Raw genomic sequence first — 12,130 nt, 5'->3', positions numbered from 1 at the left:
GAAATTTTTCAGAAAAATCTAATCATTATATGAGTTTGTTAAAAATGAATTGCATGTTCCTGTTCATCATTAGGGAACTCCCAGAGCTTCCAGAACGTGAAGAGGGGGAGGGAGAAGAAAGTGAACTTCAAAATGCAGCTTTCAGTAACTGGAACCAGCCCAGAAAGTAAGTGCAGATCTAGTCGCACAGAATAAAATGTCATATGAAATTTAAAAATTTTGAAACACATAGTATATTTTAAGAGGAGTAAAAAACCAGCAGAATTGTTGCAATTATGTATGTTGTGCATTGCAGGAGTTGATTTTTACTGCCATTGGGCTAAATCTAATAGTGTCTTGATTGTTTTAGTAATTTATCTTTACTTATCCCAGGCTGATTCTTTGGGATCCAGAAAGAAGAGATGAATAGAAGGATTCAAAGTTTTTATCAGAATCCAAAATAAAGTGACCAACACTAGACTCAATTACAGACCTGCTGAGCAATTCAGACGATAACTCCAACTGAAAAACAAAACTTTGCAAGGAGGGTTATTTCAGAATAAAATAACTGTGCAAATCCAGGTGTCTTCAGTATGCAGCATTGTCATAATCACAACAGATTTTCATTTATTTTGGCCCTTGTTTTTTCACAACAGGGTTGAACTCTGGAGAGAGCCTAGCAAGTCATTGGGGATCAGCATTGTTGGAGGACGAGGGATGGGGAGCCGCCTGAGTAATGGAGAAGTGATGAGAGGGATCTTTATCAAGCACATCCTGGAAGACAGCCCAGCCGGCAAAAATGGAACTCTGAAAACTGGAGATCGAATTGTAGAGGTACCAGCTGAATGCCTTTTGCTGCAATTCCCCCAGCATCTCAGGAGCCGCTGAGATGGATTTGTAGTTCTGGGCTGACAGCTGTGTAATTGCTCCAGCTGACACCACTTGAGCCATGCAGACTGTGCTACCATCTGCTGATGTTTATGTGCAGTCAGCTGTCTGTTAAGTTGAATATCTAACCTGAAGCATAGATGACTGACTATGTGAGCAGTTCAACCTGCCTTTTTTAAAGCCAGCATGTGTAGGAAAAAGCTTAAGTTTGGTGAAGCTAAAAGATTTCACTGTTCTGTTGGGTAGCAACAGAAATGGCCAGTGCAGATCATGCAAATAAATACCAAGCTTATTTCCCTCTTAAATCTTAATCATATCACATCATTCTTATGCATCTTATGCAGTAATTGAAGGAGACACATTTTTTTTTAATTCCTAACATGAAGAAATCTGGGTTTGATGTTTGAGAAAGTAAGTACACTTGTGTCCATGCCTGAGGGTGAGGTAGCCATTGGTGTTGCATGAAGGGATTTATCTAGATTTCTCTTCTACTTAGCCAGTCCTGTGTTCATACAGCCACTTTTGCTTTCTTGCTTAAAGATACTGAAGAATGAACGTGCTGAAAGAATAGGTCTTCCCTGTGATGATTATCAGTGTCAGGCATTACCGTGTCTCCAGCATCAGGCTCTTAGGAACTGCCCTCCATCCTGCTGGATGTCCTTAGCTGACTGTCCATCAGTAAGAATGTAACAAGGGGGGTGACGGAGATGGTGATTCTGGGTCAAACTGGGCTTGCTTTACACAGTGGCACTGAGCTGCAGTTTGCTGTTTGGTACAAGATCCCTATCAAAGATCTTGAAATAATACCTTAGTATAAGTAGCACTTTCTTCAATAGGATGGAACAGTTTTTGGTATAACAAGATGTTTGTTATAACAAGACGGGAGTTGGAATTTTGCTTGATGGCCACAAAATAGAAATAGTCATTTTATTTGAATAACTGGATTTTTATGAGTGCAGTTGGCTCTGACAGTGATAATTGCAGAAGTTGGAATGGGTGAGTGAAATTAAAATGTTATGTTAATGTGACTGTTTCTGAATGGATTATTTCAGTTTCTCAGGTTGTGACATATCTGAGCTTTATCTCCACTATTGCATACAGTATAGACACGGGGAGTTGGAGAGCCTTTGTTCAGTTACTCATAGGTTTAGAATTTCTCTCAGGTTCTTTTTGTGCTCTCTTATTTACATCGAATGGTTAAGTTTAAGGTAGAGTTAGACAATTAAAAAGTTGTCATATAAAGTCATATAACTTTGTGTGCAAAAATTACCACTAACAAATAACCTTTCTGTGTTAGCTTCTAGCTTTTGTTGTGGTCCTTGTGAGAATACTTTACTGATGCTAACCTCACCTTAACATTGTTCTTACCTGACAAATTTTTTTCACGCACTAATATATATGAAGACATGAAGAAAAACAACCAGGCAAAAATTTATCCTTAGCCATCCTTTGTAAGTGCCTTCTTCTAGAAGAGAGAAAGCTTTTCAGCTCTGACCTAAAAATTTGACTTCTGGAGAAAGTGCCTAGTAGCTAAAATTGGTCTTATCTTGTTTTTCAAAAGCAAACAAACAAACAAACAATTCCCCCAAAAAACCGTTGTGAAAGACTCTACAGCACCTAACAAGTTTCTGTTTGTAAATCTCATAAAGTCCCAGGAGACAGATTTCTCTAAGATAGGATTTACAGGAAGCAGTATTTGGCAAAAACTACCACTGTCTTCAGATTATCATATCTTATATGTTATATTGCCAATGGAAAAAATGAATGGAGCCTGAACCAAGAATGTTGAAAAACCTGTTTTTAAACCAGAATAATAAGAGAATATTTATTTAATGTCCTTTCAGTGCTCTTGGAAATCTCAAATCTGTGTGTGAGGGACTTTAGGCCAAGTTAGTAGAAAGCTTTCCACTAGAAACAGAGGTTTGCGCTCAGGTTTTAGTCAAAGTTTCCTAACCAAAACTCAAAACTGACTCATGATTCTTGTAGCTTCTTGCAATGTTAAGATGAGGCCTTCCAATTACAGGTGGATGGAATTGACCTCAGAGATGCCAGCCATGAACAAGCTGTGGAAGCCATACGGAAGGCAGGCAATCCTGTAGTCTTTATGGTACAGAGCATTATAAGCAGACCAAGGGTAAGCATTAAGAATATTGAAAGAGATGTAATACATAGTAATAAATGAAACAAATGTTCAAGATGGTGGTGTTTGGGAATGGGATATTTAATCCTGAAAGTGCCATCTCAGCTACTTTAGGAACAATGATTTGATTTAAGTATTATTTCCATTTAGAATGAAATCGATTTGGATTTGGAATTACCCTCCAGCACTCCGTCCACAAACTATTTTGAAAAGCCTCAAGAAAGATAATTTGTTGGGGGGCAGAGTAGGAGTCTAACTAAAACCAGCTCTTAGAGATTGACAGCGTGTCTGAGGAGCGCATGCAGAAATACAGCACCTGTTAAAAAATTCTTTGGACGTTAATGAAAGGACCTAGAAGTACACGGAAGTTTTCTGTCACTAAACTGCATGGACGTTGCAGACAAAAGCTACTGAGCTTTAATATAAGTTGCTTGCATCACTAGAAACTAAACTTCCTCTTTGTAGAGTCTGTGTAAGCTGCGAGTTTATTTACTAGTTGTCTCATAACTCTTGTTCCCCAGCCAGAGTCTCTTTATAGCCCTTCTTCAGCTTCTGCTCCCTGTGGGCAGAAAACTACTAACCCATTTTATCGTCAGTCATCTAAGGTAAAGTTGCATGAAAAAGCTTTATTGAATGTTGATTTTTGATACTCAAACTACTAAAATAAGGCTTTTGTGTTTGCTGTGATATGAACAGAATTGGCACTGCTGAATGCTTAGGCCAGTTTGGGATGGGAGTGATGCCATTACTTTATCACAACTTACTTTTGTTTAGAGAATGCTCCTTTCCTATTTCTAATTGTAGTTCTTTGTTCTATTTTCAAATTATTAAGCTTGTTGTGTTTTTTTTGACTGTACTAACAAACCCTTTTTTCTCTGTAAGAAGAAACATTGCAATTGCTCTTGCTGTACACATACATTACATTGTGATCTTCATAAATGGCATTATATTTATTATCTTCATCTTTTGAAACTTGCATCTGTACTTTATAATGAGATCTTATAAGGAAATTTCCTGCTTTCGTTCATGTGCAGTCACCCAAATAGCCAGCTGCCTGCACAGAGTAGCTATATTTAATATGATACAGGTTGTATTTAGCCAGGAAGTCAGTTTCAAGTGATATGTAGCTAAGGAGTCCAGTTCTACTTTGTTTTTTTCATTCAAGCTTATCTAGTAGATAAAGAGATCCTGAGTACTCCAGAATAGTCCAAGTAATGCAAATGGGCTGTGAAAAGCTACTTTGCTAATAGCTAATTAAGCAAAGGATAATTTTGCTAATAAGGAGTTACCCATTGAGTCTGTGTTTCATGCCAATACTGCTCTGGTTATTTCTGAGTAAGAAATAAAATGTCACTGTGATTATGATGCCATAGTATTATGCCTACAGCATTGTGCTATAGGAAATGCTAGCTAGTTTCTGATACCTTAGCATCTTGGACACATTAATAAAATTATGAACAAAAGTTAGTTGAAAAAAAGAAAAAAAAAAGATTAAAAAAAATCTTGTTAATTTAGGATTGTCATTACTAAATCTGAGCTATTCAGAGCTACCAGAGGAGTAGGTTCTCAAATACAAGATCAGTCCCTGTGGTATATTTTAAAGTATCCCCATGAGTGTAACTCTCTCATCAGTGTGTGAGGTGTTTTGCTGCTATGTACTTCTTTTATGTGGTTAAAACTTTACAGCTTTAATATCTCACTTTTATTTTTGCATGAAAAAATCCAAACATTAGCAGCTTTCAGTTTATGATGCTGAAAATATTTTCCCTCTACTTCTTGAAAAATCTTTTAATGCACCATGAACAAGATGCTGACATCTTTGGAAATACTAAAAAAGTTAGATTTTTTTTTTTTTTTTTGTGATTAGTGCTTACTGCATGTTATTCACAATGGGAACAGAGTTACCCTCTAACACAATAATAAATAAAAGCTTAATTCTTCTTTGCATGCATTTCTGATTTAATAAAATAATTTCTTGCTGGTTTTACATCTTGGAAGTGATTGTGCCCTTTCTGTTTTCCCATGTTGTCAAATACATCATATGTGCAATGAACATCTGTGATAATACATGTAGTATATAATTGCATGTGTGTTCTTAAAACTGTTTTTCATGTTTGTTACAGTTTTGTATCTGAGGAAAGGGAACAGATATGTAATATAAATGATGGCTTGTATTTTCTATATTTTCAAAAGTACTTCTGAAAAATATTGCACATATTTTAAAAGAATACATAATGGTCTTGCAGTTTCTGCGTAATTTCTTTTTTAGCATTAATATAAGAATGGCCTTTTGTCATCTCTGTTCTCTTGCTGAACTAAGGTTCGTGTACAGTAAGTTACTTTGCTGAATCAGGGTCCTTAATAACCATTAAATACTTTTGTCTGTTTATAAATAGAACTAATAAAGTTGCTACAATTAGTAAAATGAATCCATAATTGAAAATGAGTTATTCATTAACAGTACTGTGTATTGCCAGAGGTGCTGTAACATGTGGATTGCTGTTTTCTGTTACTGTAGGAGGTATCGAATCCAGTTAGGGTTACCTTCCGTTGTTCCCCAACTAACCCCTTTGCTCCCACACCATTCAAGGTTTGTCTTGATTCCCATCAGTGGGTCCTACTGTATGTGTGCTCTACATTTGTACATGGCCTGTGATACCTTCCAGAGTACTGCTTCTTCCTCTGCCTGTGCCTTCATTTTTTCAAGCTCCAGACTTGCTGCCATTTTCAATATTTGCTTGGCTGTGATCAGAGTGACCCTGGTAGCCGAATTGGTTCATGCACTCTCTGATGCTTTGCATTTTAAATGAAATACTGTGCTGTGGCACACTGAAAGTATTTCATGAGTTAAAGTATTTTAGGTTTTCTGTGTGTTGCCCGATTCAGGGAGCAAAAGTCTTATGTGTGTGTAAACTGTGGAGGCCAGCTTCTGCTTCTGGCTGTGCACATGTGTCAGGTTGAGTTTTGGAGGCAGGATGTGTTCTCCTCCACACAAATGGCATTGTAGCATGCTTTTCACCCTTCCCGCAAAGGAGCCTTGCATTTACTTTCATTTCAGCATTTCCTTCAGAAATATTCAGATTTAGGTACATGTGTACAAAGGTGCAGAAAGAAGCATTTTTTGTCAATCAGATTATGGTGGCTGCAGTTAATAAATGTTAATCTGTCAGGATGTAGCCATACATCCATACCTTACAGATCTTCCAGAGGTCCTTGACCAATATTTTGTTTGGTTTTTTAGTCATTTTTTCATTAAATTTGCTGTTCTTGGACACTGTCATTTGCAAAGAGTACCCCTAAATTAATATGTTAATTCTGGTTTTAAAACACAGAGACTACTGTAAGGTTTGCTGATCTGGTTTGCTCTCACACTTGCTATCGGTTTGCGTGGCAAGGTGGTGGTAGCTGTGGGGACTGTGGGGTGGCTTTTATCTTGTTTTTTTTCCTCCCATGTCCAGCTGAAGAGGGGAGTGATAGAGCAGCTTTCATGGGCAGCTGGCCACTAGCCAAGGTCAACCCACCACAACACTGTATTTCCTCATTTTTTCAGTGTATTATGTAGCTTTCTAGTTAAACTCTGGGAAGCACTCTGAAAAAAATAGTGTTTCTAGAATTACTCTCCCTTTCACTCCTTCTTGATATGTGGAGGTATGTTACAACTTTTATTTATGGTGGACATGCGAATTTTGATTGTGAAAAATCACTTTGAATGTTACTAGATAGGGTTTCCACCCTACTCTCATTCTGATGTGTGACAATGTCTTTGCTAGAATTTTGCTGCTTCAGTTTTGAGATGCTAGGTATCATCTCAGCAGGATGACATTGTCTTAGATCAGAAGCATGAGACAAGGTTACTAAAGATATGAAGTCATATAGCATTTATTTGCATTTTTTATAAAAATTATTAGTTTGGGTGTTATATGAAAAATTCCCACACTTTTAACATTTAATGACTTCTTAGTTAAGTTCCTAGAACAAGTTTCTAAATGAAAGGAAAATGTTTTTCAAGCAGAAGCAGAATGAGAGAACTGAAACAGGGCATTTGCAATTTCTTTAAATCTTTGGAGTTACAGAATTCAGATAAGTCATCTTCATTGGGAGATGGGACCTTTCTTAAATCTCAATATGACTAAATTGGTAACTTCCTAAGTTTTTCAACACCTTCAATTTGGAAGATGTACGTTGTTATTCATTTCAGTCCCTTTCCTTTGATGAAGAAATTATCTGAATATTTTTGGCACCTAGAGACACAATCTGAAATACTGTATTCAAACTTTTGCTAATGGAAGTAGTGAAAGCTGAAATGATGAGAACAGGGCTATGAAGCTAGGGCAACACACCTGAAAATTCTACTGTTGGAAAAATAGTTGGTTTTCTTTTGAAGTTTTTGTTGCTTATATCAATAGCTGATCTTCCAGTATCGAAGTCTCTTGGGCATGCATAAGCTTCAGAATTATGATATTCAGACACAAGTTTCTTGCTCAGATGTTTACTCTAAGCAAGACAAAATCATACAAATTAAAAACACTTAGTGAAATCCCTGATCAGAGTCCATATTCCTCAGGGGAAATCACTTGAACAGAGGCTTGCCATATTGCGGATTTGGGCATTTAACCATTACATTGCAGTAGTCACGTGTTTGTACTTCTTACTTTTTTATGAATATGAATAGACCACATCAAGACTAAAAGTATCTGTCTCTTGTGGTTTAATATGTATCTTTCTTTGTTTGATCTCCACTGTGTACTTTATAGGAAACTAGTAAATAAGACTGAAAAAGTCCAGTCACTGTAGATTTTGTTAATTATCATGTTTCATTTTGGTTTTTAATTTTCCTTTCATAATTGCCAGTTATTCTTTTTTTCCTGGAGGCATTTTTGAAAGCATCTAGTTTTTTGTTTCCTTTCCCTTTCCTCGTATTTGGCTTTCAAAGCATATGATAGGAAGAAATTATATGCAGTGGCTTTTAAAAATAAAATGAGGTATAAGTCTTTTGCAATTAGAGCATTAAAAAAAAAATCACTTGAGTCTTTGTAAGAGACTTTTTCAGAAATATAAAGTGGCACATAAAACTTTACTGAATTGGGCTTTTATTGTGAGTTTGTTTGTTTCCAAATACAATTTGGAGTCATGTTATCTCTTACCTTGCCTGGTGTTTGTTTCTGTCTATGATCTCTTTCAGCCTTTCTGTGTTGTGTTATTAATTTAGAGTTTCAGTTGCTTGATATTTAAACTTCAAAGCCATAGTCATTACCATTTTGACATTTTTGTATACTAGTTTGCCCTACACAGAGTCTGCATTTTCTTAGCCACTGCATTTTTTTTATTCTCCACAGGCATTCGGTCAGTCTGATGCAGAAACAGAAAAGACTTCACTTTATAATTTGCCTCTGCCCCCTCCATCAGCATTTTCAGGAATGAGCTGTGATGTTGCACAGTCATGTTCTACCAGAGTGCCAGAAGATGTGGAGAAGGAGGATGAGTTTGGTTACAGCTGGAGTAAGTTTATCCTTTGTGATAATATTTGCAATACTCGGTGTTAAAATAGCACTGCATAAGATATGGGAGTGGGGTCATCCTGTTTGAACTGCTTCTTTATCATGTGCTTTGTGGTTTGGATGTTAAGTGTTGCTCTTTTAGTTGTACTTGGTCAGGTGCTCATGGTAAGATATGAAACGCATTTTTTATTCATCATTGCACTACAATCTCTGTTTTCCTCCATGGTCTAAATTCATTGTTTCACATATAGTACTACTCAGAGAATTTCATTGTACTCCTCCTATTAACTGATGACAATGTGATAGTTTCTGTTACCTGAAGGCATTACTGGAGAGAATATGATTGCTTTTATGTGTAAAAAATCTTTTTTAAGAAAAGTTTTAATGTTTTCTGAAATTATAAGGAAAACAGGAAACTAGAAATAATATTGTAAATCACCTAAGGCTTAGCTCAAAAGAAGGTGTGGTTTACACTGAAAATTTTCTCATCCAGTTTGTGATTTTTCTGTCAGATACTGCCCACTGGATGCTGATCTTGACTCTAGGTGACTTGTGAAACTTTCTAATGTAAATCCAACCTCTGCTGCCCACACTTTTACATTTAGAAAAGATCGTGCAGCGCTATGGAAATCTACCGGGGGAGTTACACATGATTGAGCTGGAAAAAGGAAGGACAGGTCTGGGACTTAGTCTTGCTGGTAACAAAGACCGATCCAGGATGAGTGTCTTTATAGTGGGAATTGATCCTAATGGAGCAGCTGGAAAAGATGGCAGGTTACAGATTGCAGATGAGTTGCTAGAGGTGAGTTTTTTTAATTTATACTGAAACCCAAACATACTGATTTAAAATGCAGTAAGATACTGGATTCTTTCTGCAATATGGATGTTCTTCAGTGAACTTTGAAATCCCCAGTATATCCAATGTATCACTATGCTACGAGATTTTCCTTCTGATATAAGCCAATTAGTTGCAGCTTTTCTGGCTATAGTAGTGCTAAGTAAAGGTGTGTTTGTGTATTTAAAATGGAAAAAATGGGGGATGACAGCAGTTTTGGGGTTATGGAGATATATAGAAGGGCAATGAGTTGCAGACTATGAAAAATACTGAAATCCTTTAGTCCATCTGTTTTTGGAGTGCTCCAGACCTCTCTGATTACTTCCCTAGCTATAGAAGTGTGATAATAGCAGAATATTTTTATGTTGTGTAACACAGAATATGGAAATTAAATTGAGGAAACAGGAACAGATCCATTTTTATTATATACTTCTAATCATTACATGTTCAGGTGCTGTTTTCTAATGGAGTGAAATGACCAAACCACTAAATATGCAGCTAACATTTCCGATAGGTATATGAGCATAAAGAATATTTCTGTATTACCACAACTCAGTTGATGATACCTGGAGATGTCTTCTCTGCTACAGCATTTCTCATTCTTTCTGATAGACATAGGTAACATTACCATCACAGAAGTGCTTTGTGTAACTTCAAAGCTGTATGTGGAGGTATTTGCAGATGTATTAGGGAGATGGTACAGGGGAGGGAATGGTGAGTCTGAACAAAGCTTGACATTAAGAGCCTGGTAGTTGACATTATATAGCCTGGTAGTTGCAGACTAAAAAAGAAACTAAAGGATTTGTGGTGCCGTGGACCAAGTCTCATGGAGGGAACTTAGTTGAAAAGCCCAGTGTTACCTGCTTGACAGTTCTCTTGCAACATCTGTTTTTAAAATCTTCATGTTGCAGTTATGGAGTATTCTGAGGACATATTGAAACACATCTGTCTGAGTCTGCTGTCATGTGATTTCATGCTTACTCTCCACATTGTAGACCTACAGAACAATGCTAAGAAATTATCTCAACCCCTTCTGAGAGGAGACATCTGAGTTTGCTTCCTGTATTCTCAAGTAGCTGTCCATCAGCTGTTGTGGGTCATGTCCCGTCCCCCACCTGGCAGCCTAACCAGGGTTTTCCACAAGCCTATGGCAAACACTGCAGGAAGTACTGCATTTGGATTGTCAACTCCACTGTAAATGACAGGGCTCAGTATCCGTGTAACCATGTCTGGTGGACACAGCCTGCTTAGAAGCTGAGCAATTGTTGTTATGCTCAGCCCTCAATTCAGTGATTTGCATCTGTTGCTCACTGTTCACTGTGTCTCTGCTTCTATTAATACTACCTGTGTGTATTGTGTTACTTTCCCTTTGTCTGGGTCCAAGCTGTCCTTTTCCAGTCATTTCTCTTTTCTTAGAATGGACTTCTCCACTGTGGTTTTCCATTTCCAAAAAAAAGGCAGATAATAAAATGTGAGCAAGTAATGGCCTTAGTCTGCAAATTCATACTGATATGTCCAGTTGTGTCTGAATCATAGGTGCTTCAAGGTGTTATAGTGAGCCTGCTCATGCCAAATGAAGACAATGGTTGTCAGATCAAATCTTCAGATAGTAAATGCAGAATCATAGAATGGCTTGAATCGGAAGGGACCTTAAGTATCATCTAGTTCCAAGTCTCCTGCAATGGGACGGGTTGCCAACCACTAACTAGATCAAGCAGCTCAAGGCCCCATTCAGCTTGGCTTTGAACACTTCCAGGGATGGAGCGTCCACAGCTTTTCTGGGCAACTTGTTCCAGTGCCTCACTATCCTCTGGATTAAGAATTTTTTCCTGACATCTAACCTAAAACTTTCCTTTCGGTTTCAGTCTTGCCCCTTGTCATACTCCTACCACCCCATGTAAAAAGTCACTTTCCCTCTTTTTTGTAAGCCCCCTCTAAGTACTGGAAGGCTGCAATGAGGTCTCCCCAGAGCTTTCTCCAGATTGAATAACCACAACTCTAAGCCTGTCTTTACAGGAGGGGTGCTTCAGCCCTCTGGTCATCTTGGTGGCCCTCTTCTGGACCTGTTCTGACAGATCCACATCTTGTGCTGAGAACTCTAGACCCTGCTTTTTGCTTACAGTGGGAGAGACTTCACTTCCCCAACCTCCAACTTTAGGTTCAGGAACATGAGAGATGTGGGACCCAGACTGCCAGTGAAGGCTGAGGTGAAGCACTTGTGAGTTCCTCAGCCTTCTCCATATCCATTGTCACCAACATTTCCTTCTCATTTGTCAGGAGGGTACACTCTCCTTGGCCTTTCTTTTCTGACCTAATATCCATTCTGATAACTCTTTGCATCCCTCGCCAAGTCCCACTCCAAGCCTTAGCTTTCCTGATCCCATCTCTACACAGCTGCACCATATCCCTGTACTCTTCCCCGGTCATCTATGCCTGGTTCAGGCTGTGCATTTCCTTCTGACTCTTGTATTAGCCCATTGGGATACATGCCTGGAATAAAGACAAGTACAACAGACATTCAAACACTACAAAAAATCTTTTATTGCAGTGAGAATAAAAGAACTAGCAAAGAGAAGCAAAAGCTAAAAAAGAATATAAAATAACTACTTTACCGGTTGGCATTCATACAATACTACGAACAGCTTTTATTACAGTATTAACTAGTAAAAAGGGAATTAAAGGGACACTAAAAAAGGATATTAAAACAATACTATGGACAGCTTTTAATACAGTATTAACTAGTAAAAAGGGAATTAAAGGGATACCAAAAGGATATAAAAACATTTGCTT

General features: G+C 37.7%; 1 protein-coding gene across 8 annotated transcripts in view; it reads left to right on the top strand.

Moving 5' to 3' along the window:
- MPDZ (multiple PDZ domain crumbs cell polarity complex component) overlaps positions 1–12,130 on the top strand; it is a 97,720-nt gene that overhangs the window by 63,988 nt on the left and 21,602 nt on the right. For 6 of the 8 annotated variants that reach the window (XM_027635247.1, XM_027635248.1, XM_027635245.1 and 3 more), the window contains 5 exons: positions 74–166; positions 636–813; positions 2,891–3,001; positions 8,344–8,506; positions 9,111–9,307. In XM_027635247.1, coding sequence (XP_027491048.1) covers positions 74–166; positions 636–813; positions 2,891–3,001; positions 8,344–8,506; positions 9,111–9,307 — 742 coding nt within the window. Of the gene's footprint in view, positions 1–73; positions 167–635; positions 814–2,890; positions 3,002–3,528; positions 3,613–5,525; positions 5,598–8,343; positions 8,507–9,110; positions 9,308–12,130 lie in introns of all 8 variants that reach the window. The other 2 variants (XM_027635243.1, XM_027635246.1) reach the window with 2 other exon arrangements.

The sequence above is a fragment of the Corapipo altera genome, unplaced genomic scaffold (genome assembly GCF_003945725.1).
Source record: "Corapipo altera isolate COAL_440 unplaced genomic scaffold, ASM394572v1 61411, whole genome shotgun sequence".
In the NCBI taxonomy this organism is placed as follows: Eukaryota; Metazoa; Chordata; class Aves; order Passeriformes; family Pipridae; genus Corapipo; species Corapipo altera.
The sequence above is the reverse complement of the archived record's forward strand: the minus strand, read 5'-3'. Positions and strand labels throughout refer to the sequence as shown.